Source organism: Astatotilapia calliptera, chromosome 7, assembly GCF_964374335.1.
Source record: "Astatotilapia calliptera chromosome 7, fAstCal68.1, whole genome shotgun sequence".
Classification (NCBI taxonomy): domain Eukaryota; kingdom Metazoa; phylum Chordata; class Actinopteri; order Cichliformes; family Cichlidae; genus Astatotilapia; species Astatotilapia calliptera.
Window position 1 is genome coordinate 34,773,343 of NC_137428.1, and position 28,000 is coordinate 34,801,342.

The 28,000-nt window shown below is 39.5% G+C and overlaps 1 protein-coding gene across 6 annotated transcripts in view; it reads right to left on the reverse strand.

Moving 5' to 3' along the window:
• Window positions 1–28,000, reverse strand: part of whrna (whirlin a) — a 217,871-nt gene that overhangs the window by 36,952 nt on the left and 152,919 nt on the right. For 3 of the 6 annotated variants that reach the window (XM_080304468.1, XM_080304471.1, XM_080304467.1), the window contains exons 4-5: window positions 26,193–26,476; window positions 17,202–17,238 (exon numbers count right to left, since the gene is read on the reverse strand). The exons of 1 other annotated variant lie outside the window; for it this stretch is intronic. In XM_080304468.1, the coding sequence (XP_080160594.1) occupies window positions 17,202–17,238; window positions 26,193–26,476 (321 nt within the window). The remainder of the gene's footprint in view (window positions 1–17,201; window positions 17,239–26,192; window positions 26,477–28,000) is intronic. 2 more of the 6 variants (XM_080304470.1, XM_026174381.2) reach the window with 1 other exon arrangement.

Consider the following 28,000-nt stretch of genomic DNA (forward strand, 5'->3'; position numbering starts at 1 on the left):
AGTGGACTGATTGTTCTCATGTGGCTTGTAGTGACACATTTTTGCTTATTTCTCTGTGTTACAAGAAACCAAATCACTGGAAAAAGCTGTACATTTTACACACTCATTAAATGATTCAGACCACAGTAAGTATGGTGGGAAATAGTTAGAAATGGATTGAAATCTGTAAACATCTGTTATTACATGACCAGATATTATAATAAATGAGGGCTTGTTCTGTATAGCTGTGCCATACTCCCAACCCCAACAAAGAGATTAAGTAGTCAAAGAAAATCAACAGCATTGTAATATGATTGTGTTTTTAGTTTGTTACAGCAGCTTCCAAAAAATAAAAATAAAACTACTTGTTTAAATATGACAGCTGTGATTGAGATTAACCCTGTGATATTACCTTGACAATGAATTTGTCCATCCACACTGTCTTGAGTTCTAATTTTAATGAGGATGCAGATTCAGTGAAAACAAAGCTATATATTAGTGACCAATGAAATTAATTCATGTTTTTCTTCTTGACTTTTGAGAACAGTATAAAGCTGACAAGAACAATCATAGGCTGCATATTTACAGCTCTTATTATCATGACAACAAGTTCAATCCCCACTAAAAGTGCAGATTTCCACAGTTTCTCACATTCCTGATCTCTGTTTGTGGACAGTTCAGTACCATTTTTCCTCACACAGGTTCATGCACCTTTATAACGAGTCGAGGAAAACAACTGGAGAAAGGCTAGAGGGAAGATTACCATGCTGTAGCTGTAACAGTTGACTGCAAATAATGATGGTACAGATCGGGCCTGACCTTGGAGGGCAGAGCTTAGTATTAAAACCTGACACTGTTTCTTCTGGTGTGTTGAAATATTAGAACCTCAGAAAAACAGAATACAACAGCTTTTCGACTCCATCATTAGCTTCATCTGTCAGAACCTGAATATGTTAACTTTAAAGAGGCATTATGGACCTACATTCGTAGGGTGATTGTGTTTGAATATCCGTTTGAACATCATACTATAATGCTCCACCACCAACAGAAGCAGCCATAAACAAGCGGGTTTAATTGGTGGATTCAGATCTCGTGAGCTGTTTTTATTCTGCACACATCTGAGATGTGAAATCGACCGTCCTCTTAATTCACCTGTGGACTGCAAATCAACTTCATTAATGGGACAGGTGTGGTCGCTTATTACTGCAAAGGTTTCTTTCAACCCAATGGTTCTTAAATAAATATGAACGAGAAAAACTTTAACTTTTTGTCTTTGGGAAAATCTTCCATGTATTGGAAAATAAAAATTAGTAAAGAAATCAATCTGCGACAGATCAGGAGTGTTTGAAATTCTTAGAAGACAGGTTAATTTACAATATGTGGTTATAAAACACGGCGCTTTTTGATTACCTCTGCTCACAATGCATGTCTGCTGCCTGCAAATGCTCACATCTATTAAACATCTGACTCATAGACAGAAACATATATTTCTGTACAGCTGAAATTATTATTATTGGCAGACTTGATTTTGCATTCATATTTGATTGAAGTTTGAGTGAAACTGTTTAATTAAAAATATGCACAAACTTCTGATTTGTTGATTGCTTAAATGGATTTAATGTAGAGGTAGTGTTAAAGCAGATAGATAGGTAAGTAAGATAGTTAAGAATTGAAAGGAAATTAATACCTAGCAATACTGAAAACTGGACTGTTTTCCTAACTTGACATTTGCAAGGCACCTGTATGGGTGTGTCATAAAGTTGCACAGTTGCACTCAAGGAAAAAAAGGTTTCCCTTATAACAGAGTAACACTTATGTTCTAAAAAGCTGAAATGAAATAATAAAATGAAATCAAGTCCTTCGGATTTTGCCAAATCCCACTGAAAATACAAAAAAGTATTTTTTAAAAAAAGGTCAGACCACACCTTGTTGTAAAGCTTATCCAGATGGTGTGCAAGCAAACCCACATCTCCTATCAGAGATTTTAGATTTCATTAGGCTTGCTGTCAATATATTCAGACATATCAGCTGCAATCTTTAGATTGCTAACTCAGATGCATTGGCGAGCTTCAGTGGAGACTAGCGTGCTGACAGACGGGATCCATTGGTTTGGAAATCACACCCTCTCAAAGTTTGTGCCCGATCAAGCACAATCACTGTGATAGTTCCAGTTTACAGCTGACAGAGTTTAAACGTGTGTGTATTGGTAACATTTACGTAAGAACCATTGCAATTTGATTTACCATCAGTCATTGCTTCAGATTTATCTGCTTTGTGTTTGTACTGTTTCTGTACCTATTTATCTTTACACAGACTGATGGTCATCATTCCACACTGTAATCTGATCTGTGGTACTTGGAACACACTGAGCAAAGGTATGCCATTCAAATATCTAATTTGCCTTTCAAATTTCTACTGCTTTTTTCTGTATATTTTGCTTTTTAAGGAATCAGAATTTCTTGCAATTTTTTAAAGTAGTCTTTAAAATTTTGAATTCGATTTTTTTGTTAACGGCAGGTCCCATTCCTTCAGTTAAACCTATAAAAAATGCCAAAGATAACAAAGATCGCAAGGCATAAAATGGTATTTTGTACCAGCTAGGTGATTTCTAAAGAGCTATTAGCTGAAAATGTAGGCTATGCTGTTATTTGAGGAAACAGGACAAGTGAAGTACAAGAGAACTATCTATAGCAGATGAACATTATCTAAAAGTCATGTCATAGAAATAGAAAAATAATCCAGCTCCAGATCTGAGAGATAAATCTGGCCCTTCAGCTAATGCATCTACTGTTCACTGAAGCATGATCAGTAAAAGGTCTCAGTGGAAGTGTGGCTGTTAAGAAACACACTTAAGGAAGTGAAAGAGAAACAAAAAAGTCTGAGGTATGCCAAATTACACAAGAACTGGACTGTGAATCAGCACCAACAGGTCAGATGGAGTGATCAATCCAAATTTTAAAATTGTGGTTCAAACCATCGTCCGTATGTACAGAGAGGATCGGGAGAGAGGTAAACAGTGTGTCTACAGCCATCTGTAAAACATGTTGGAGGCTTGATCATGGTTTGTCATTTCAGCCAGTGGTTTTGGGATCTTGTCAAAATTGATGGAATTATGAAGGCTGAAAAGTACCACCAGATTTTGATCCACCAACAGTTCCATGTTTGCGCATGACAATCACCCCAAACACACTGCCAATGCAGTAAAAGCATACCTGGATAGAAAAACACACAGTGGAACACTATCAGTCATGGACTGGCGCTGCTTATTTGCTGTAATGCATTTTGTTGTCTCTCAAACAACATTGACTTGCTTTAGATCAGAGCCCAAATGGGGTCAGAGCAGAATTAATGATTGAGGATTGCTGTGTGACCTATTCTTAATTAATTTGCTTATCGGTCTGGTTTGGCCTTTGGGCTGCAATTACAGGATGAAGGGAGTGAGGAAGGGGGCATGTAGGACAGCTGATGTGACCACTGGGATAAACTGACTCTACAGGCACCAGCCCGAGGATGTGATGAGAGGAGGATACAGGAAATTATAGGATAAACAGAAACCCCTTTGCTTGTTTAAGCAGCAAAATCAGCAGCAGATCACTCTGAGAGAGATTAATATTTATGCCGAGGATGTGTTGCCACAGTGTGAGGTTAGCAGCAGGGGTCGACTCTGACAGTGGCTGCCTAGCTCATGTGGAGGAGCTGCAGAGCTGTGAATTATCACCTTCCTCCGTTCTGCTGAGCCCTAAAGCCCTGCTGTTATACATCTTACCCTCTTAATTCGTCCCCATGCACCCCCTCTTTGTCTTTGTGTGCGTCTCTCCCTCACACACACAAACACACAGACATACACTCTCTCTCATACATATGCAGCATATTTGAGTACAGAGCCTCCACTTTTCCTCGGATATACTGTGCATTAGCTGTTTTTAGGTTATTCTGCACTCATGCATTTGGTTTTATTTCTAACACTGCTTTATTTTCTCTACCTGTGTGCCTACAGAAAGCACCTGGTGTTCTTACAGCCAGCTCAGGGATTTCTAGTGATTCTGTAGAAGCCTGTGCTTTTATATTAAAGCAACTTTAAAGTGATACAGAACAAAATATATTGTGTGAAAACCCAGAAAGTATGTGGATACCTGAACATTGCGAGTGGGGCCCCAGGTGTGGCTGGGGACATCCACAGGAAAAAAACACAACAACAAAACAGACCACAAACCATACAAAGCAGCAAAGAGGCACGCAAAACAAAAAGTCAAAAAACTCCAAAGTACCAAACACAACATACGATGTAATGCAAGAGCTTATTCCCACAGACAATCAGACTCCCGAGGCTTGTACTAAGCAGCAGGATTTCTTCTTCTCTAGGTAACATAAATGTTAACAGGTATGAAATCCTACTGACCAATCAATTCCCCGGGAAATAGCATCGCTATTCCTAGAAGATACTTCTGTGTGCAGATAGTAGGAGGGTGTCAAGTTTTTGTTATTAGTGTCTTTGTGTCGTAGAGCCTTGGATGCACCTATATTGCTCAATTTTTTTTGCCCTGTTGGCAAAACAGATTTTCAACAATTATATTGTTTTCTAAGCTCCTAAAGCAGAGCATCTATTTGTACTTGCTGAGCTTAGAACAAATTTGCACAAAGACTAAGCCTACATTTGAAATCTGTTGTTGTACTCTCATAGCTTTAACCACCACCGGGGCTACAGCTAAAAGAATTAAAAACTAAAACAGTCTTTTAAACATTTATAAAATGAAATCCTCGATTATAATCCATCACTTCTTCATGCCTTAATGATAGAATTGTGATACTGATGAGCCCATTAACTTGCAATACACAGTAAGCACTTTTGATGGCTTTTTTTGCATGCTTCAAATAGGGTAAGCTTTTTTAATTTAACAGCTCTTTTCCAGTCTTTCTGACTAAAACATTTGAAGCACTCACACATTCATACAGCACCTTTAATACTAAACTACTATACAGTGCTTTTATCTCACACACAGTCACACAGCTGATTTATCTGTGACAGCTCTCTTACTTTCAGTCTGTATGATGTGTTTACATTTCCCTGATATTATGGGTTTTTTTTTTGCAAAATCAGCTACTCTGCTGCCAGTACACTTATCCATGCTTATGACCGGTCAGCTTATCCTGATTGCGAATATTAAGGTCAGTAAATACAGATAACAGCACGATACTGAGTATGCCTAAGTTGCTTCGTAGTACAGGGCCCTGAACCCTCTTTAAATATACACAATCATAAACTATAAATACTCACTCCCAGAAGTGTTATGTATGTGAAGTCTGTTTCCTTCTTTATATCTAAGAGAAAAACAATTTCATTCTACCACAGTCTCCTTGCTTTATGGCCCAAGGACAATAAAGTTAACTTTGACTTTAAAGGAAGGAGTTAACAGAACTGAAATTACTTGTTTTAGATAAGGATGAATCCAAATAAGGATTATTTTGAACATCAGTCATGCAAAGCTGCTGCTATAGAGTCCAAGAATAAAAAAATACCCAATTCAGCATTTACAGCCACTGAATGCATTATACACAACAAGATGCATAATCTGTCATCACAATTCTAATACTGCAAAACACTGAACATCTCAAAGAAACAACATATACAAGGTATATATATGTAAATACATTTACTGGGATCTTTGCTTCTGTTTTGGGGGTGGCTGTGGCTCAAGAGAGAGAGCAAATTGTAAGGTCTGTAGTTCAAGCCATGGCTCCTCCAACCTGCACAGTATCCTTGGGCAAGATACTGACCCTGAGTCGTGCCTGAAGCATCTGTTGGAGTTGAGTGGCTGAACATTAGGTTAAAAGTGGTTAGTAGGGCTGGGCCATATTATACCGTTGATGGTAATACCGGTACAATGTTAGGCAACGATAAGAAAATGAAATAGCGCGATAGAATATGAGTAAAACGCGCATGCGCAGTGCCTTTGTTTTCATACGCACATTGCCGAAAAAGCATGGCGGCAACGGAGAATGAGAATGGGGAAAGCGGATTGTTGAGTGAAAAGGATGAACCAGAATTGGTTTTTTAAAAATGGTGCAACTTCACTGGTTTTGTGTTTGTCTGTCAGATACACAACAAAGCACATTTTTTTGTAGAACATGCAAGCGGGCCATCGTTATTGCCGTATTTGTCGGACTAAGGTGCTCCTAAATCTGGGAGTAATCTGGGTCCTAAACTCCGTCCGATTCAGGTCCCAAAGTCAAATGAACACTGCAGCATCACTGAGAGTTAGAAAACGTCTAAATTCTTTCATCTTTAATAAAACGATCAGCATTGCTGCTTTACCAGGTGTAACTATGAAGTTTAACATCCAGGCATCCATGTAAACAGAATTTGTTACATTTAATGGCATTAGAAGTTAGCAGGAAGTTAGCAGAAGTTAGCTTGCTAGTTACCTAAGCATGGGATGGGCTGTAGTTACATCCTAAGGTTTTAAAAACTGAGCTTAAATAAATAATTAGCGGTAATAAAAGCAGAGGGAGGTCAACAGTGATCAATGACTGTTTTAGGAGCTTTTTGAGATCAAATAGAAGAAAATACATAGCATTAAACATGTTAACAACACAAAAGCCATATTAAACGCTACTACTTTAGGCCCGGAAGTATTTGTCGCGTCATCACTGAACAACCGGATAGAGCAGCTGTGATACAATACAGCATTAATGAATCAAAGGTACAGAAGTGGAGGAAGCAAGAAGAATGAGTTTAATAAAGTTTGATTTATCTGACTGCTTTGTTTCACTTAATGTGCCTTATAATCCCGTGCACTTTATGGTCCAAAAAATATGTATTTGACTTTTTTATTTGGCACACTGCAGTTTAATGTTGCAAAGCACCTCTTTTTAACTTCAGTGGATATTATTCATGGTTATGCTCAGGATATGTCAGCCCATTTCTACTGGAAATGCCTTTTGGTTAAACTTTCAGCAAGGAATTTGCATTTGCACTGTTAAATGTTTATATAGCTTTAATGCATATAAAAATACAGCTGCTTGTTTAAGTGACAATAAATGGAAGGGTTGTTTTTTTTGCGCTAGTGCTGAGGCAAGAAAAAAAAAGCTGTAGTATGAATTACAGATTTTTATTGGTTATTCATCATTTTATCTATGTTGCGATCTAAGAGTGGTTATAAAACTTACATTTTTGGAATCCTCTACAGTAGGGGTGCTGAAATTCAGCCTTGCTTTCAGAGGGGACAAATCCACAATGTTTTTGATGCAGTAGTATTCATTTGCTCACAATCTTATGTGACAAATGGCATATTCAGCGAGGATTATAGAGACCATTTGTAGACCAGTCAAGCTCTTTGGTAATAAACTTATTAAAGAAGGAATGAGCACTCTGAACTTCTGCCTGTGTAACTGTGCACATAACATCATAAAACATCCACAAATCTGTAAATTTAGGAAGCTGATTGCAAAAAGTAGGGACTAGCAGGGGAGGAAAAGCAAACACAAAACTCAAACAAGCAAGGAAATGATATACAGTACAAAAATCCACTGGTACACACAGCTGTGTAAAGGTATGCACATTGAAATGCACACGAACAGAATACTTTGATCTAGAGGATCAAAAGGAACCACGACCATCATGACAACATGTATTTCACCAAGGACAGGCTCTACGACAAGGCTTTCAAATGAATGCACAGTATGTTTCAAACAGCATGATACAAGACCAGTGATATCACACTGCTGACACTTTAATAACAGTATCAGACAGTATTACTATCAAAGCGCTTCAGTGACCATGAGGAGTATATACATCATAAAGGAACGGTATAAACTGCTGGTTTCCAGATACTGACAGCGCCATGTATGAATAGACAACCATCTAAGCATCAGGTTGCTGCTGTATATAAACATATTTATTGCTATGCGGCGGTAAGAGCCCAGAGACTCCCAGGGCTCACTATGCTGTCACTCTATGCATTAGGACGAAATGCCTTCATAATGAATGTATGCCTGTTTTGTTTTCCCTTCCTGGCACGGTGGTGAGTTGTAGCAGCTCACACTGTCGTTTTTATTTATTTATTGTTGTGATAGCTTTAACACCTGTTAAAGTTGATTTTTTAAATTTGTGATTCAAGGAACAGTGAAATGGCTACTTTTTATTTTGCAGGGCTTGTAAAGTCAGGTTTTACAAGTCTATTGGTTTTTCTTTGCACTTTGGCCACCTGAGAACCTTCACCAGCTGATTATTTCCATTCCTCAGAGCGAGGCTTGAGGGGCCACAGAGGAAACGATGGGGTTTTAGCGCTGTTCTATGATCATTATGGGGCATGTGAGGTGTTTGGACAATAATATGGAAGATCTCGCTGACCTGATTAAACCCTAGAATGAGCACTGTGAATGATGTGCTTCATGGACCATTGCAGCATGGCAGTGAGATCACATTCACACGGACAATCTGAGCGGCAAGAGGAAATGTGAAAGGACTGGACCACGTGTGACTGAAAAGTGGTGCAATTCCAAATATGTTACTGTGAATAAATGTTCTTGTGGTCTGAATATTGACCTGATAATTGCTGGTATAGGTCTGTATTACTCGCAGAGGGATTTCATTATTGCTTTTGCTGTTTGGATTTCTCAATCAGGTGACACTGAGGTCATCCAAATGACTGTGGCTGTGGTTAATAAACAGATCCACTTACTGGACATGCAGCTGAACACTTTCTCTAACATCTGTCTAAGCTCTGCTGCCACAGGCACATACACAGAAAACCTGCATTTATTCTTGACTAACGCTACTTATTAAACAATATTAGATTTTGATTTATTGAACTCTTTGCTTTTTTGTATCATACGTATCATTTAGATTTCTTCAAACTGAATATGGTAAATATTATGTTGCAAAATTGCTCTTTCCATAAATAAATAATGTTGGTTGGCTTGGATAATGCAGGTTTAAGGAACTTATGCACTCGCTTTACATTTCACAGATGATACATCCACCTTTTTTGTACAGTTAATAAATCTAATTTAAGCTACAAACACTTCTATGCACAAGTCTGACAAAGCAAGGCCTCCACTGTGTTCTGTCACTAGGACAATGTAATAACTCCTTGCAGACAAGAACCAAAACTGTGCTGTGTCTAATATTGCACCATGTGTGAATTATATGTTGCCCACTAAGCTGTCATTAAAATAGCACTTTAAAGTCCTTCTGCGGAGAATATGCCCTTTGCAGTCAGATTATAAATATCTCTTTAAAAGGAAAAATTATGACTTGTTGCTCTTTCTAAAGTCCAGGGGTGTAGGGGCATTGTTAATATTAATTGTCTTTGTCAAATGAGCTGAATACTGTCTGATTTTATTACTTGTGCCTACTGCCCTGCTGTGGTTCAGATGAAAATCAAAGGCTCCATTGACGTCACAAGCAAGAGGGCACTGTTTTAAATTTGTAGCTGAAAGCTTTGGGTTTTGTATTTGTATAAGTCCGTCTTTGCTTCAAAATTACCTTAAAACCATGCCAATTATTACTAATTTTTAATTGAATTAAATTATTATTATATATATTTTTTTTTTACAAATATGGATTGGAACAAGATTAGGCTATATTTGTGAGGAACAGGTTAAAGCAGGTAAAAGTGCAGAAAAATGATTCTCTTTCAAAAAAAAAGTAGGGCTGATATTTAAAATGGAAATAAAAGAAGTGATTTGTAAATCTCATAGACCCATATTTTATTCACAACACAGAGTTAGGACAGGTACAAGTTTACCATCTGTTCTTCTTTTAACAACATCTTGTAAATGACTGGAAACTTATTTTTAATTTCAGGATGCACAAACTGTTTAATGCAGGAAAAGTCTGGAGTGTAGAGTCCGCGCCAGTACAGCATCTGGACTCTTCTACTTTGAAGCCGTACTCTTATAATAGATGTACTTGCAGCTAAGGAAGGCCTTACCGAAATAAAGAACCGACAAGCTTTGCCCCCTGAAGATGGCGGTGTTTCTCATGTTCACATATGGTTTTAACCTGCATTTGTGGACGGCACAGTGAGCTGTGTTACAGACAGCAGCCTCTGGAAGTGTTCTGAGCCCATGCAGTGATTTCCATGACAGAATCACAGCTGTTTTTAATTCAGCGTTGCCTTAAGACCCAAATCACAGGCAACCAATAATGTCACTTGCGTACAGAGATTTCTCCAAATTCTTGGAACCTTCAGATAACATTATGTACTGTAGATGATGAGAGTTTTTTAGTGTTGAGGAACAATTTGTAGATGCAGTGTTAATCCACTGGTGAACCTCTGCTCATCTTTAATTCTGAGAGATTTAGCTTCTTTAAGATGCTCTTTTTACACACAGCTATGTTATTTAATGACCTTAATTATTTGCAAAGTTCCTCCACCCACTTCCTTTTAGCACTACTTCTTTTTTAACTTTTGTTGTCCTGTCTCAACATTTTTGAGACATTTAGCTGACATCAAATTCAAAATGAGGTAATATTTTTCAAGACATATTAAAATGTCTCAGTGTAAATAGTTCACATTTTTCTATGTCCTATTGGGGATAAAATATGGGCTTTTGAAATTTGGAAATCATAGCATTCTGTTTTTATTTACAGTTTACAAAACCTATTTTTTGAAATAGGGTTATACTTATAAGCTTTAAAACCTGTGCTAGTGATTGATGAAGTCTACTGCTATATAAATGTCTGCACATTTGAACACCTTGCGAGAAATTTTTTAAACACATTTTCATCAAATTTCTTCCTCTTGTAGTATATGTTCTTGGCATTGATGCATAGGCACCGAGTGAGGAGATGTGATAACTTGTATAAAGCACGGGTGTTCTGCCAGTTAAATTCGCAACGACACCAGTTATAAAACTGCAACATCAAAAGCTCAAATCCCCCCTGAGACTTGGACTTTTATCCTGTTACCTCAAATTTACAGTGAACTGCAAAATGAATCTGAAAAGCCAAACAAAAAACCTAAAAGGTGTCTTTCAACAGAAACGCGATTGGCAACATACATGAAATTCTCAAGAAGCAGTTAAAAAATGCTTATGTATTTTGTGCAGGGAAACCGTATTTCCAGCAATGTCCTGCAACATTATATTTAGCACATTAATGGTGTCATCTAGTTGAGTCGCAGTCCCACCTCCACAGTTCATGTATGCAACCAATTCTGGGAGTTTTTCATCAGATGCCAATATTTCTCTGCAGACACTGGATAGCAGAGTGGATAGGATGGCAAGTGTCCTGTAAATTCTTGGAGAAGATGAAAGAAACTAAGTGGTCATAAATTCTCCTGGCTGAGTCCGCTGAAAGAGCCAGAATGGCTTTCCACACATGACAAACACACAGAGCTTGTAATGCAGGGGTAGAATACACATAACAATAATTGTAGAAATGTATGGCGCTGAAATGGCAATGCTTTTACTCCAACAACTAATGACGTGCGATAATATTAATAAAGTTACTGGTAGACAAACGTCAGGTTACTCTCCTCTAATTTACAAAGGTGGGGGAAGTATAACACTGGTAAAGTCAGAACATGAGTCTGAACAATTTCAAAGTGTGTATGATAATCAATAAATCAGGCAAATAAATAAATAAAGACATCATGCTCATGTGAAGAATACAGATCTATTTAGAAATCTATAAATAGCCTACCCGATATTAACAAAATTGATGATTACTGTTTAATCAATCAAACAGAGAGTAGGGAGAATGTTTTTTATTAGTATTATCTTGGAACATGTATTCTTTGAAAAAAACAACTTCTACTATGTACTTTAGCATAATTATGTAACCCTAATGAATAATATTTTATTGAACGTGAAACTGGATAAACGGGGGGCGTGGCTGGAGCCAGCTGCCACAGGGCAGGCGGGTGGGCGGGGGTCACCCTGGGCAGAGGGGTAACAATGAAAGACAGACAAACATTCACACTCACATTCACACCTACAGGCACCACCACAGAACGCGATGTGAGGTGCTGCTGACTGCTAAATTCAGCAAATGGCCCAAAATTTGAGCTGTGCTGCCCACTGCGCTCTATACTCTCATTTTTTTGATCTTTATACTTAGTCTATGTGCTCACTCCCTGTCAGCCTTTGTTACTACTGGTCACACAAATGTACATCACACCACGGTTGTTGCATTCATGAGTGCTCTCTGGACAGTGTGCTGCTCTTAGCTCAACATAGCACGAAACTGTTCATGCGTGGCAGAGGCCACTGGAAAAATGGGGTTTCAAAAAAGCAGAGGTGCCATTTATGAAGGGCCATTTATGTTTTTTTACTGTGTCACTGTTTTGCGGTCCCTCTTCATGACCCTTTAAAGAAGAGCAGATGCTCTGCGGGAAGCTAAGCAGTGAAGCTAAGCTAATTTCTCTTGATTTGATCGATGCTGGTGGACCTGAAAATCCTTTGCAATAGATGCAGGCCAGATCTGACACAGAGCAGCTCAAATGTTTTAAAATACTTTCATCTTTGACAGAATCCATTTAATGCAAATCAATTTAAAATTGAGATAGTGTTTATTTATTTATTTTTTACTGTTTGTTTAATGTCAAGAGGGAACACACGTGGCCTAAACAGTATGTAAAGTCAAATTTATTTATATAGCACATTTAAAACAAAAACTGTTGACCAAGGTGCTGAACATTTAAGATCATCAAGGGTTAAACTTAGCCATAGAGATGATAGCACTGACAGTAAAACCAATTTTGCTATCTTGGCAGATTATAGCCATTAGCATACAGCGGGATTACTGCGACGTTATTTCTATGAATAATCATACCTGCATATTTAACCTTTTATCTCTGAGCTCCTGATCAGTGAGCACAACCTTTTAGTTTGCATGGCACAAGTTAGCTTTCTTTCCAAAATGGAAACTCTGACACAGTACATAGAAGACATTGCTGTGCAAAACAATGTCTACAACTTACTTTTGGGATCATGTCTGGAGGAAATGTCTTTTATTCTCAAAATACCCCTTGCCTATCTTCCCTGCCTTGGCTCTTTCTTACACAGGAGCTTCATGGCCTCCCTGCTCTGTCAGGAGACTGTCCATCAGAGCTTCCATAATGAAAAGTGAGCTCTCCCTCTCACCCTCTTTCTCTGCAGTCAGCTGCTGTCTCTTCCAGCTTCCCTTTTGTTTCTACAGTCCAGCAAACTTTACTCTTGCTTTGCAATGTCACGGTCAAAGTCAGCAATAAGGACAGCACAAGTGCATTTTATGGTGAGTGAATGAAAATTTAATGTGTTGGGTTTACCACATTATCTGGGTTGATTTAATGTTTTAATAGTGAGTAAATTGTATTAACATGTGTATTAACATGCGAGTGTAAGACTGAAACATGGATCCTTGTAAACAACGTATTACGTAAAATCCCCAAGTGGCCTTATTAGCCCAAATCTGAACTGTACGTGCAGAAAATCTAAAATATGCACAAAATATATACTTAATTTAAAATGACTGCAGTAGTGTCTCCCCAGCTCCTGACAAGACCAATCAAAGTATCTGAAAGTTTTCAACACCAGCTCTGCAGCACATCTAGACTTAATGCCTCTTCTTATTCACACATTTCCAAATTAATTGTCAGTGTAATGTCCCATGACTGGTGAGACTTTTAATGATGGAGTTAGCCTTTAAAACTGAATAGCACAAAGTCTTACAAAGGTTATTAGCAAGCGACATGACTTTAGCAGGACAAATCAGGACAGGATCAACAACAGCAAGTAGCTTCTTTTTTTTTCACCAATGGACTGATGGAATGACAAATGTCTGCAAATTCAGAGTCAACAGTGAAGAAGTGCTCGACATAGTGAGTAGATTCAGAAAAAAAAAAATCACAGAAAAATGTGATCCTCATCTTTTTTGTTTGCTGACTAAATGCAAATGTAATTAATTAATGAACTATATACTGTAGTAATCGTTGTTATTGCTTTATCAGTGCTTGGGTCGATTTATTGTAAACTATTACCTTTAAACTACAATTAAAATATTTATCTAAGAGACTAAAGGTGAGAATTTACAGGCATAACTTATTCATTCACAACCAGTAACTGAATCAGAATAATATACTATGGTATGCTATGATATTATAGCTTGATACTGGCCTAAAATAGATACATCAGTATCAGTCTGCGTATATGCTTTTCATCCCAGGGTGTAATATTATGCTCTTTTCTCATCAGTACTGTACCCGTATTTGCTGCAGCAAGATAAAAGTCCTCTTTAGAGTCTCTATCAAGGGGTTCGATGGGTGGTGATGTTATAAGTCATGTTTGTCAACAAGAAGTGCCACAAATTGGTGAAGACAAGATCTAAATGTAAGAAGTGTAGGTGGTAACCAATCAATAAAGCAAGCATTTGGTTGCTGATTAGAGAATTAAAAAAAAAACCACACAAATGGAGGGCAGCAGACAAGAAGAGAGGCAAGACTGTGCGTATACATTCACGCAGGACAGACTCGGCACACGTGAATGCAATGAGACTGGGGCCAATAATCACACAGGAGGGAATACAGAGACAAGCACAGACATTCAAGGAATTGGGATAAGATAAAGCGAGAAAGTCCAGGGATAGGTAACAACACATGGAAATGTAAGTACTAAGGCCTTAGTTGCAGCAACCTGCAAGAGAAAAATGTGTATTCTTCAGGTGGTCAGTAAGTTGTTGCTGGAGGTCTGTGATAACTGGTTGCAAGGCGTTATATGATGCTCCACCAAAAATGTCCTTGTGATTCCTTTGGATCTGCTTGATAAGTTACAGTGAAAGTGTAAAAAATTGCAAAACAAACCATAATGTTAAATGTTCTCCTGCAAAGTAAAAGTTGTGCCTTACCACCCCAACAAACACAATTCAAAAGGCACATCTTTAACTGTGACAGCAAATGTTTTCCATTTCTCGTAGCTTTTAATTGTGAGTAAATGGCCAGTGTTTGCAGACAACCCATGTTTTCATGCAAACTGCAGGCAAACACAGAAATGTTCTGGCAAGTAAAGCAATCAAAAGTAGACTTTTGGTATAGCACCCTCTTTGTGACCAGTTTCACCTGGCAACAACCAGCAGCCTCCAGCAATCACTCTACATCCAGTTAGGGAATCCAAATATTTTTCCTAGCTACCAGAGGTTGCCAAGGACTCGCCAACTGGCCTGTGGGCCTGTGTGACTGAGGTCTAAAATTAATCAGGAAGTAGAAACAAAGTATGACACAGACAAACCAGATGGAGACAAAGACAAGAGAAACATTGGACACATTTACAAAAATCTAACATCAGAAATACAAGAATGAAACAAAACTAATAAATCAAATAAATATGAATATCAAAAAAAAGCCCAAACTCCACAAAACTTTACAAGAGTCCAGGACATACAGGGAGTGCAGAATTATTAGGCAAGTTGTATTTTTGAGGAATAATTTTATTATTGAACAACAACCATGTTCTCAATGAACCCAAAAAACTCATTAATATCAAAGCTGAATGTTTTTGGAAGTAGTTTGTAGTTTGTTTTTAGTTTTAGCTATTTTAGGGGGATATCTGTGTGTAGGTGACTATTACTGTGCATAATTATTAGGCAACTTAACAAAAAACAAATATATACCCATTTCAATTATTTATTTTTACCAGTGACACCAATATAACATCTCCACATTCACAAATATACATTTCTGACATTCAAAAACAAAACAAAAACAAATCAGCGACCAATATAGCCACCTTTCTTTGCAAGGACACTCAAAAGCCTGCCATCCATGGATTCTGTCAGTGTTTTGATCTGTTCACCATCAACATTGCGTGCAGCAGCAACCACAGCCTCCCAGACACTGTTCAGAGAGGTGTACTGTTTTCCCTCCTTGTAAATCTCACATTTGATGATGGACCACAGGTTCTCAATGGGGTTCAGATCAGGTGAACAAGGAGGCCATGTCATTAGTTTTTCTTCTTTTATACCCTTTCTTGCCAGCCACGCTGTGGAGTACTTGGACGCGTGTGATGGAGCATTGTCCTGCATGAAAATCATGTTTTTCTTGAAGGATGCAGACTTCTTCCTGTACCACTGCTTGAAGAAGGTGTCTTCCAGAAACTGGCAGTAGGACTGGGAGTTGAGCTTGACTCCATCCTCAACCCAAAAAGGCCCCACAAGCTCATCTTTGATGATACCAGCCCAAACCAGTACTCCACCTCCACCTTGCTGGCGTCTGAGTCGGACTGGAGCTCTCTGCCCTTTACCAATCCAGCCACGGGCCCATCCATCTGGCCCATCAAGACTCACTCTCATTTCATCAGTCCATAAAACCTTAGAAAAACCAGTCTTGAGATATTTCTTGGCCCAGTCTTGACGTTTCAGCTTGTGTGTCTTGTTCAGTGGTGGTCGTCTTTCAGCCTTTCTTACCTTGGCCATGTCTCTGAGTATTGCACACCTTGTGCTTTTGGGCACTCCAGTGATGTTGCAGCTCTGAAATATGGCCAAACTGGTGGCAAGTGGCATCTTGGCAGCTGCACGCTTGACTTTTCTCAGTTCATGGGCAGTTATTTGGCGCCTTGGTTTTTCCACACGCTTCTTGCGACCCTGTTGACTATTTTGAATGAAACGCTTGATTGTTCGATGATCACGCTTCAGAAGCTTTGCAATTTTGAGACTGCTGCATCCCTCTGCAAGATATCTCAGTATTTTTGGCTTTTCTGAGCCTGTCAAGTCCTTCTTTTGACCCATTTTGCCAAAGGAAAGGACGTTGCCTAATAATTATGCACACCTGATATAGGGTGTTGATGTCATTAGACCACACCCCTTCTCATTACAGAGATGCACATCACCTAATATGCTTAATTGGTAGTAGGCTTTCGAGCCTATACAGCTTGGAGTAAGACAACATGCATGAAGAGGATGATGTGGACAAAATACTCATTTGCCTAATAATTCTGCACTCCCTGTATGGTAAGGAGGTTGTAATTTGTGCTGTTTTGGGACCTCTGTGCTTGTTGATTTTCTTGGTTTTCACCTAATTTTATTGATTTATTTCTTCATCTAATTTTCCATTACTGGTTTGGTTTAGGCACTAAAAACAGGTTAGGTTTAAGAGAAATGCATAACATCTTCCATATAATTCCATGAGGACAGCCACAGAAATAAATTATACCACCTATGAAATACTAGACGCACACAAACATATATAACTTCTGTGTACAGCTTCCAGTGCATGCAAAAAGAAAGAGCACATTACTTGTCTTACCTTTCCTGATGCAGAAGCTCCTTGATCCACAGAAAAGCTGCAGAGAAACAAACAAAGAGAAGAAACAAATCACTGAGTCTTAGTGACCATGCAAAAATTAAACAAATGCACTTGTCCTTCCTTGCAGAAATATTTATTCTTTAACTGACAAATATGAGGCATTAATAATCAGCCAATTAATGCAGCACTTCCACCACATATTTCTAAAGTATGCCTACGTATTATCTATAGATACACTAACAAACACTACATTAACACACATTAGTAGATGTTGCAGGCACACTGCAGCAAATGTGTACACACCCTTCTCCAATGAGTGTAAAGCTTATGTGTCTCGTGTGACACAAAGTATTGCCATGCTTTCAAATGTTTGGCCAGATCCTATAGATGTCCTAAATATGTCCTCACAGTTCTGACTTCTGACGGTGACACATTAACCTAAACATCAGACTACTTCTGCAGGAATAAAAACAAACTGTGCAAAGCAAGCTATGATGAGTGACATGGCCAAATATCAAAGAATGGTTAATGTAGTGACAGATAAATGTGTATTAGCCGCTTTATTTCCTTTATGACGCAAACTTGATCCAATTTTCCAGACTGAAAATACATTTTGACAGTATTGACTGATAGGAATAAATAGATGTGAAAGCAAAGTTAAAGTGGCAAGCAATGCCGATGTTCAAGTACGATGAGTGCACACACAAGAGATCCTCATAATGGGCTCTTCTGCATTAAAGGAGCAAACTTTGAGCCTGTCTAAACAGTTAATAGCAACTCAGTTTCTCCAGCTCAAGTACTTCCTCTCTCAAATACAAATATATTTGGAGCTTTGAATTGAAAGGGGGATTTGATATCTTGAAAGGCCACTTTTTTTTTTTAATATAGTTTTGAAAATATCTTTCAGTTATCACAGGCTGATAAATGCACACTACTGGAGATTTGAAGTCTTTGTCATGGCTTAGAGATGTGGCAGAAACAGCTGTGCAGTAAGACATTTCACTAGGAAATGTAAAGACGTGCTTGTCTTCAGGCCAAGCTTTCCAGTAAATATAAAGCACACACTAAAATTCATTTTGGGGGGGGGGAAGAAAAACACCCACACTCTCTCTTCAAGGACATGAAAAGAGGGATTTTCAAACATGTGTCATTTTCTCAGCACCACGTCTCTACTAGAGTGAAATGACTCGAGTCTTTACATTCTGAAGTGCCGGCAATGTAAAAGGCTCTAAATCCACAAGTAAACGTGACAACTCAGCACTGCCTTCAGGAGCAGGAATAAAAAACAGAATATAAAATTAAACTGGAAACACTGCAGTGCAACCGCTCAGTGACACACAGACACACAGTGTGTAGAGCTTGTTTAGGGATTTCAATTCAATAAGACCAGTGGACTTCTGAGACCAGTTTAGCCATTTATTCTTTCTTCTTTAAGTTTTTTTCCCTGTGTTTTCTCTTTGGCTGCTCTCTTTGTAATGCCAGATATGTGTCATGTGCAGTGGTTCTTAAACTTTTCCTCCATGTACCACTTCACAAGTCGAAAAAAGTTAGCGCCCAACACGCTACAATTTTTGGCAATCAGTAAAAATAATCATGGATCCAAGCTAAATGTAAAGTGAAACATATTGCAGCACTGTTGTATCAGATCCCTGGTTTGATAAGATCCTCATGGAGTTGCATCAGGAATGGGATTCTCGTGTGCAAATCTGCCAAATTAAACATGTGGGACTTCCTGCTGGGGTGATGACAATAGAAGAAGCTTCTACTATATTATCAGCAAGAAGGGGGAAAAACAATCAGTCTCATTTTATCTATAAAAATTATGGTGATGAAAGGGAAAACTCATCAGGGAAGCATATAAGCTAAAATGATCACTATCAACTATTAATTTAATTATAAATGTAAATGATGCATGGAATGATCAACATTTACTGGATTCCTGTTTATTATCCCTGCTTGAGCATAATCCATATTCATAAAAATGTAAGAAAAGTGAAACTGAATTAAAAACCTTGATGGAAATTCACCTATGGAATTTATGGAAATACATGCAACCAATATGCTGAAGAGATGAGTGAAGAGAGGGAAAAACATCTTTAGTATTTGAGTTTTTAGTATTTTTCCCTGCCTCGTGGTGCATGTTCCACCTTCTTCTTTTGATGTTATTAAGACACTGTGTGAAAATTATGTAAATGCACTCATTGCATTTATGTAGATTTATTAAAATGAGAAAAGTCTGTTTAAGTCAAACCAAAATGACATGTAGTTTCAGCTATGTCTTAATGGTTTCACAGAGAGATATCGTACAGAAACCAGTGAACACAAAGTATAAACATCTACCTCACAGCTGAGCTGCAAGAACCCACATAATAACCATGAAGAGACGTCTCAGATGGGAGGAATGAGCAGATATTCATTGTGAATGTAAACAGATTTTTGTTTAGCCCTTGGTGAATCAGAGCACTTTCAAGTTCTGGGTTGTTGGGTCGATGTGTTGCGTGCTACGGAGTTGATGAGAAAAATCAGTCTGGCATTTACATCAGATTTTAATTTGGTTGTTGGGGAGCACATTAATTCCAGGTTGTGAGCTGCAGATGAGTTGTTCAGGTGTGGCATTTAGAGAGGAGCTCCACACTGGAGGGGGTGGGAGTCCCGCCAGAAGTCAGACGTCTGAATACATTAAATGCTTAAAGACGCTAAAATTCATCAGAGACCAACAGGATGTTTTCTCTGCGCTTCATCATGTTCTCTTTCTTTTCTGAGCTGTAGGTGTCTCAGGTTTCAAGTTGTTCCTTGTGTCTGTTTTCATCACTGAATGTAGAATAGTTTGAATATTTACTATTGTTATTATTAATAGTAGTAGCAAGAAATGAGAAACTCAGTGCGTCATTTAGCTCAAGTTCTTTTGATTTACTACTACTATTAATAGTAGTAGCAGTATTTTTTTTTGTTAAAAGTTTCTGTTGTGTTGATAATTATAGATTTTCAGTTTCTCTTTGGTACCTGCACTAAGGTAGATTTAGTGAATCCCAGGCCAATCAATCTAATGACACTGTGTTTTTCCACAGGCCAGTGTTAACACTAAAACCCTAAAACATAACAATTATCAGTTCATTATTTATGATCACGTTTTTCATTAAATCAAATCTTCTATAGCAGATTCCCTGGTGAAATCTAGTGTATAATGCATACACTAAAATGCTAAATGCTAAACCTTCTGTGACACGTGCATCAAAGGTACTTCATGTAAACCTCTGAAGCTAATAAAAAAATATTAATGTGGCTGAGTAATATTCAGTGTTTTGCATGCAGTGTTGAGAACAAGTAATAAACCCTCATTTAGTCATTTAAAAACACATTATGAAACACGGAGCATCACAGCAGCAACCACTAAGCCATTGATCCGTGAACTGCTACTACTCTCCTTTAGCACTGACTCACAGCACGAACTACACTTCAGCTGAATGACTGCTCACCGCGGAAAGTAAGTCTACTCCGAGGAGAAGATATTGTAAGAGGATTGATATCACTCTCATGTCTGAATGTTTAATAGCGGATATAAATATGGGACAGATAACTCAAGCAAAAAGACTGTCAATACAGTGAGCCTCGTCATCAGGCAGCCCCGGATGGACTCCAGGCTGTGTTGGCTTTCATGCTCTGGTTTTTGCACAAATCAAACAAATGACACACAAACTGGTATGTTGTGTCATACTGTTTGTATGACACACAAACACAGTTGATGTTTGGACTGGTTTCTTTAAATCAAAACAAGGTGGTCACTTATATGTTGATTAATTTATATTTGGTCTGTTTAGAGACCTCGCCACCCTTCATACATAGAAAGTCAGGAAGATCAGCACAGGAAGGGAAGGGAGCAGGAGATTGATGAATTGGTACACTGTCTGCAGTGATGCAGACAGTGTACCAGCCTGCTGTGGTGAAGAGGAAGCTGAGATTGAAAGAGGAGCTGTCGATTAACCGGTCAGTCTACGTTCCCACTGTCATGTATGATCATGAGCTGTGAATAGTGACTGAAAGAATGAGATTCCAGATACAAGGAGCTTCAAAGGGTAGCCTGGCTCTTCCTTAGACATACGTTAAGGTCATTTTGGTGGGTGCTACTCCTCCACTTTGCAGGAGGGAGCCCTTTGAGGTGGTTCGTGCATTTAACTGCTAGGCCTCCTGAATGCCCCTTATATGAGGTGTTGGGACATAACCAACTGGAAGGAAACCCCAAGGCACACCCAAGAAAGGCTGAAAGGACTACAGTATGTTTTTTGGCTGGTTTGGGAACACCCCAGTGTCTTCAAAAGATATGAAGGAGGTGGCTGGAGAAAGAGGCCTGGGAATCTCTGCTTAGACTATGGCCCCTGCAACCCAGATTAGCAGCAGAAAATGGATGAATCGATGAGATTTGCCATATCAGTGCAAAAATGGGTATCAGCCAGGGTATTAGCTAAGCAGCTTCTTCTGTTGAGATTGGCTTTTATCAACTGATACATGGGAACTGCAGGCTAAGCTTAACTCTGTGCCTGGCTTAAAGTAATGGCTCAGTTTAACTTTGTCATAACAAGAGTGAGATCTAGAAAAGAATCTCAGAAACATGCTGGCATCCAGGACTACTATGAGGAGTCATTTTTGGCCAGAATATGTTCTTTAATATGTATACTAAACAAACAGCTCGGACCAACAAAACTACAGTGGCTTGCAAAAGTATTCGGCCCCTTTGAACTTTTCCACATTTTGTCACATTACAGCCACAAACATGAATCAATTTTATTGGAATTCCACGTGAAAGACCGACACAAAGTGGTGTACACATGAGAAGTGGAACGAAAATCATACATGATTCCAAACATGTTTTACAAATAAATAACTGCAAAGTAGGGTGTGCGTAATTATTCAGCCCCTTTGGTCTGAGTGCAGTCAGTTGCCCATAGACATTGCCTGATGAGTGCTAATGACTAAATAGAGTGCACCTGTGTGTAATCTAGTGTCAGTACAAATACAGCTGCTCTGTGACGGCCTCAGAGGTTGTCTAATGCTGGGCTTACACTGTGTGATTTTTGGCCCATTTTGAGATGATTTTTGAGTTGTGCGACCGTTTTGGCGATCGGCCCGATTTTGGCCTTCATCGTGCATCGAGAAGCGATTAACATCTCACGACCAGCTCCCGATCATCAATCGCTTGGTCGTGAGGCTGTCACCGCAGCTTTTCACACTGCGCACGTGCAAACACAAATGTCAGCGAAAAAGACGACGCAGCACGGCAGTGTAGCGTGTGATCTGGACACAAGCGATGGAGGCACAACTTGTAGAACTTTGGAAAGCTCATCCGAGCCTTTTCGATGTGGCCTCACAAAATTATCACGACCACAACAACCGTGAAAATAGTTGGATTTACACTGCTGCTCAATCACAGCTGCCTGATCAATGTTTTTCATTAGCAATTTAGCAAAGTTGATGGTGGTGGTGTGTCTGTGTGAGTGAAAGACAGAGAGAGCGAGCGACAGAATTTCTGTTATAACCTTCATTTTATGGACGCACAGTGTGAGCACTCAGGTCGCATCAGAGCATCGGGCCATATAGTGTGAGACCTGCATCGTGACCTACCAACTTCTAATCCCTGCGAGTCAATCGTACAGTTTGAGCAGGAGCTGAATCGCGCGACTGAAAAAAATCGCACAGTGTAAGCCCAGCATAAGAGAATATTGGGAGCAGCAACACCATGAAGTCCAAAGAACACACCAGACAGGTCAGGGATAAAATTATTGAGAAATTTAAAGCAGGCTTAGGCTACAAAAAGATTTCCCAAGCCTTGAACATCCCACGGAGCACTGTTCAAGCCATCATTCAGAAATGGAAGGAGTATGGCACAACTGTAAACCTACCAAGACAAGGCCGTCCACCTAAACTCACAGGCCGAACAAGGAGAGCGCTGATCAGAAATGCAGCCAAGAGGCCCATGGTGACTCTGGACGAGCTGCAGAGATCTACAGCTCAGGTGGGGGAATCTGTCCATAGGACAACTACTAGTCGTGCATTGCATAAAGTTGGCCTTTATGGAAGAGTGGCAAGAAGAAAGCCATTGTTAACAGAAAACTATAAGAAGTCCCGTTTGCAGTTTGCAACAAGCCATGTGGGGGACACAGCAAACATGTGGAAGAAGGTGCTCTGGTCAGATGAGACCAAAATGGAACTTTTTGGTCAAAATGCAAAACGCTATGTGTGGCGGAAAACTAACACTGCACATCACTCTGAACACACCATCCCCACTGTCAAATATGGTGGTGGCAGCATCATGCTCTGGGGGTGCTTCTCTTCAGCATTGACAGGGAAGCTGGTCAGAGTTTATGGGAAGATGGATGGAGCCAAATACAGGGCAATCTTGGAAGAAAACCTCTTGGAGTCTGCAAAAGATTTGAGAGGTTCAGCTTCCAGCAGGACAACGACCCTAAACATAAAGCCAGGGCAACAATGCAGTGGTTTAAACCAAAACATATCCACGTGTTCGAATGGCCCAGTCAAAGTCCAGATCTAAATCCAATCGAGAATCTGTGGCAAGATCTGAAAACTGCTGTTCACAAATGCTGTCCATCTAATCTGACTGAGCTGTTTTGCAAAGAAGAATGGGCAAGGATTTCAGTCTCTAGATGTGCTAAGTAGAGATGGACCGATCCGATATTACGTATCGGTCCGATAATGACCTAAATTACTGGGTCGGATATTGGAGAGAAATAAAAAATGTAATTCGATCCATTCAATATCACAAAAGCACCTCACAAAACTTGCGACATGGTGTAACCCAGCTCATAACCTTAGCACGTTGGAGCAGTATGCGTCATGTGATAGAGCGGCTGTGGCTTGCGAGACCTGTCGGCGGTCTGGTTGAGCATTTGGAGCTCACTACCAAATCGGCATTTAATCTCCGACAAAGTTATCCCAGAGAGAAGTAAAGCAAGTGTGTAAATTCACCTCTGAATGTCTGTAAAGCATTATGAGCCAGAGGGTGGGGGGTGGTTCCCTATTTTTGGGGGGTTTTTTGTTCGGAGTTGGCGACCCTATTAGTTAGGTTGCTTAATATTTCCACTAAGTACTCTTAAAATACCAGAATACGGAGGATTGAGTAGGTTTAAGTTTACTGGATTGATCAGTATTGCTGATCCATGAAATATTTTGGGTGCAGTGTATTTTTTACATACAGGTTTAACAGAATAGCTTTAGTTTTGTTTTTTAAACTTGAGTATGAACTTATACAAAATGTAGCAAGATATTAAAAAAAACAACCATTTTATTGATTATAAAATACGCTACATCGGATTTATATCAGTATCGGCAGATATCCAAATTTATGATATCGGTATGGGACATAAAAAAGTGGTATTGTGCCATCTCTAGTGCAAAGCTGGTAGAGACATACCCTAAAACACTGGCAGCTGTAATTGCAGCAAAAGGTGGTTCTACAAAGTATTGACTCAGGGGGCTGAATAATTACGCACACCCCACTTTACAGTTATTTATTTGTAAAAAAGGTTTGGAATCATGTATGATTTTCGTTCCACTTCTCACGTGTACACCACTTTGTATTGGTCTTTCACGTGGAATTTCAATAAAATTGATTCATGTTTGGGGCTGTAATGTGACAAAATGTGGAAAAGTTCAATACTTTTCCAAGCCACTGTAGATACAGTGATGCTGAAAAACTAGGCCATGTCTTCGGCATGAGGCTGGACTACTATTATTCCCTTTTTGTTACTTTTCTAAAAGCTCAATGAAAATCCTTCAGTTCAGGATTCAAAGAGTAAACACTTGGCAACGGTGTGAAGGAAAAACTTTCTTTTAACAGGAAGAAACCTCAACCTCAAGAAACCTGACAGATCCACGCTAATGGAGGAGCAACCATCTGCTGCGACTGGTTGAGGGTGAGGGAAAGGACATAGAACAAAAGATGCATCATAAAGGAGAGTCTGACTTTAATAATAACTACTAATTAAATGCAAACTGGTGTATAACACATAGAGAGGGAAAAGAGGTGAGTGAAGAAGACACACTTGGTTGCATCATTGGAAGCCTGCAGCAGCCTAGGCCCATTGCAGCGTAACTACAGGAGGTTTCTGTGTCACCGGATCCAGTCTTAACTGTAAGCTTTATCAAAAAGGAAAGTTTTAAGCCTAATCTGGTTGGGGCTGGTTCTGTTTTTCCCTTTTGTTTTCCCCTGTGCTTCAAGAAAACCTTGTTTTCCTGTGATATTTCAGTCATCTGGCTCTCTCTGGACCCACAAAACCATATTTGGCTTCAGAGAAGAACTACACTTTGCAAAACTTAAGCTTCCTGCATTAACCCACCTGGCTTCCTAGCTCACCTGCCTGCCTACTCTCTATCGCCATCTCGTCTCCCCATTTGTTCCTGTTGTTTCATTTAGTTACAGCCACTTCTTTATTTCTAACGCTGGTTTTCACCCTCTTTCAGATCACCCCGCTAAATCTGTACCAGTAGCGATTCATTATTTTAAGTTTTTGTTTAACTCTACATAAAATCCTTTCACTGTTTTCATTTTTTGTGAGTCTGCTCATTGGGTCCTTTTGGCTCGTTGTGATGATATTATGCCAACAGATTTTCTTAAAGTAGAATGCCTAGTAGAGCCTTGATCCTCTTCTGTGGAATGACTTCCCAATTTGGATTCCAGAAACGATTCGGTCAAAAAGGACACAACTAGGCAAAAAGTCAGCTTATAGGGAGGATAGCTTTAAGGGGAAAAGGGCTAAAATTGCTTGTTTTTGACAGTATGCGAACTGAAGGGCTGCAAATCCCAAGATGATTGAGGATTTTTTTTTAGCTGACTCATGTAAATCTACTTTACTATATTGCAAGAATAAAAATAGCTGGAATCTGGAAATGAGTATAAAAGGGCTGTTTAATATTTCATGCAGTATCAGAAAGTCATCTTTTTCAAAACCATCATATAATTTTGGGACTGTCAGGACTTACCTTGCCACGCTGCTATTGGCAGAGCTCTCTGCAATCTGTGAGCTGGCGATCCACTTGGTCTCACCCACCACCGTCCTGGTGTGCGGCAGGCGGCCTACGTCTTTCACTGTCATCATCAGATGGCGTGATGACTTCAGGACTCTGACGGCCTCATCGTGCGGGATGCTCAGGAAACTGCGGCCATTCACCTCCAAGATCTGGTCACCAACCTGAGTGGGGGGAGGGGAAGAGACAGGAGTGGCGGAGGGGACTGAGCAAGGCGTTGAGGGTGGAGCAGGCAGAGACTGTCACATGCACAGGTTGACAGGTCAAAGGTCAAAGAAAGGTAACAGTGGATGGAGGTGTTGGAGGTGTATATGAAGTATAAGGTGTGTAATGGATGAGAATTAGAAAATTAGGTTACAGGTTTCTTGTTAAAAGTTTGGGCTCTTTCAGATTGGGCGGTGAACAGAAATAATTACACAAAGATTAAAGAACTCCCTGCTCACTGACAGGTTGAGGACCAGAACTGTTCAATATGTAATTGAAAAAGTTTTCATATGTAATTTCACTTTCTATCAAAGAGCTGAGCCTGGAGGCAGCGGCAGAAGGAGAATAATGATGTCCATACTAAACACCACCTTGGATCGTACCTTCTGTCTCCTGTAATGAGCTGATATATTGTAGCTTTAACCCTCCAAGGTGTGTTTTATTTCAGTGCTGGGTAAAGATGAACCTCCAGGACTGCCTCAAACAGCATCTCTTTATTTCTACAGTTATGGCATTTACATATTTACATATGTATGTACAGATGAAAACTTGCTCCCAAGGTTGGGCTACTGAATATGGGCAATGAGTACTATCTTAAAAATATACAGTTTGAATACCACTACATGAATGTAAAAAAAAGTGGTCTATTTCAACCTGTTATATTATTCTTGAGCAACAGATTAAAAGTAAGGTTGGCGATTTGAAAAAGACATCTTGCCTTGGTGTCAATTTTTCTGTGTTTCTGTTTTAGTTTTTCAAATTTAGTGTAGTTGCTGTATAGTACCACAAGACAGTTCCTCTATCCTTTTTGCAGTGATTTACTAGACTGGAGGACAAGCATAGACCCTGATGATTAGATGTATTACAATGAAGACCTGGAAACATGGTTGTTGCGAAGTACTGCAAAACAACGGATCAATGGGGAAGTCTCAGTTCCTGTGTCTAACAAACTGCTAAGCTAGCCATGTTGTAGCTTATGTTAGGTCTCAGTCAAACAGGCCTACAGACTGGTATGCAACCCTCTGACAACCTCTGATCCTTACGGTGTGTTCACACCGAACGCAATGGACGTGAATAGAGCGTCAGGTTTACATGTAAAGTCAATGGAAAAGCGCGATGACACGCGATTGCGGGTCCCGTGAAAATTTGGAAGCAGATTTGCGTCGCGAAAACGCCAAAACGCGTGAAACGTGCGTCAGTGTAGCGCGTCTGGCGCGTTTGACTCGCGAATAAAACCACGCGCGTGAGTTTTTGTGTTGCATTTTGTGCATACGCGCGTTTCGCGTCTACCGCTCGAGTTGGAAAAATCTGAACTCAAGCGTCAAATCACGCCACAACAACCAATCAGGAGCCTGGTGACGTGACTGTGACCTAGGTCAAAGGGGCAGATCCAGCCAAAGCCCTTCATACTTCAAAGGAGGGAAGGCTAATCAATGCCGTAGCAAACAACCCGGAGCTGTACGACACCAGCTGCTTTCTGTACCGAGACAGGAATAAAAAGGACCGAGCTTGGAGGAAGATATGTGAAGAGATCGGACAACCTGGTAAGTTCATTCATT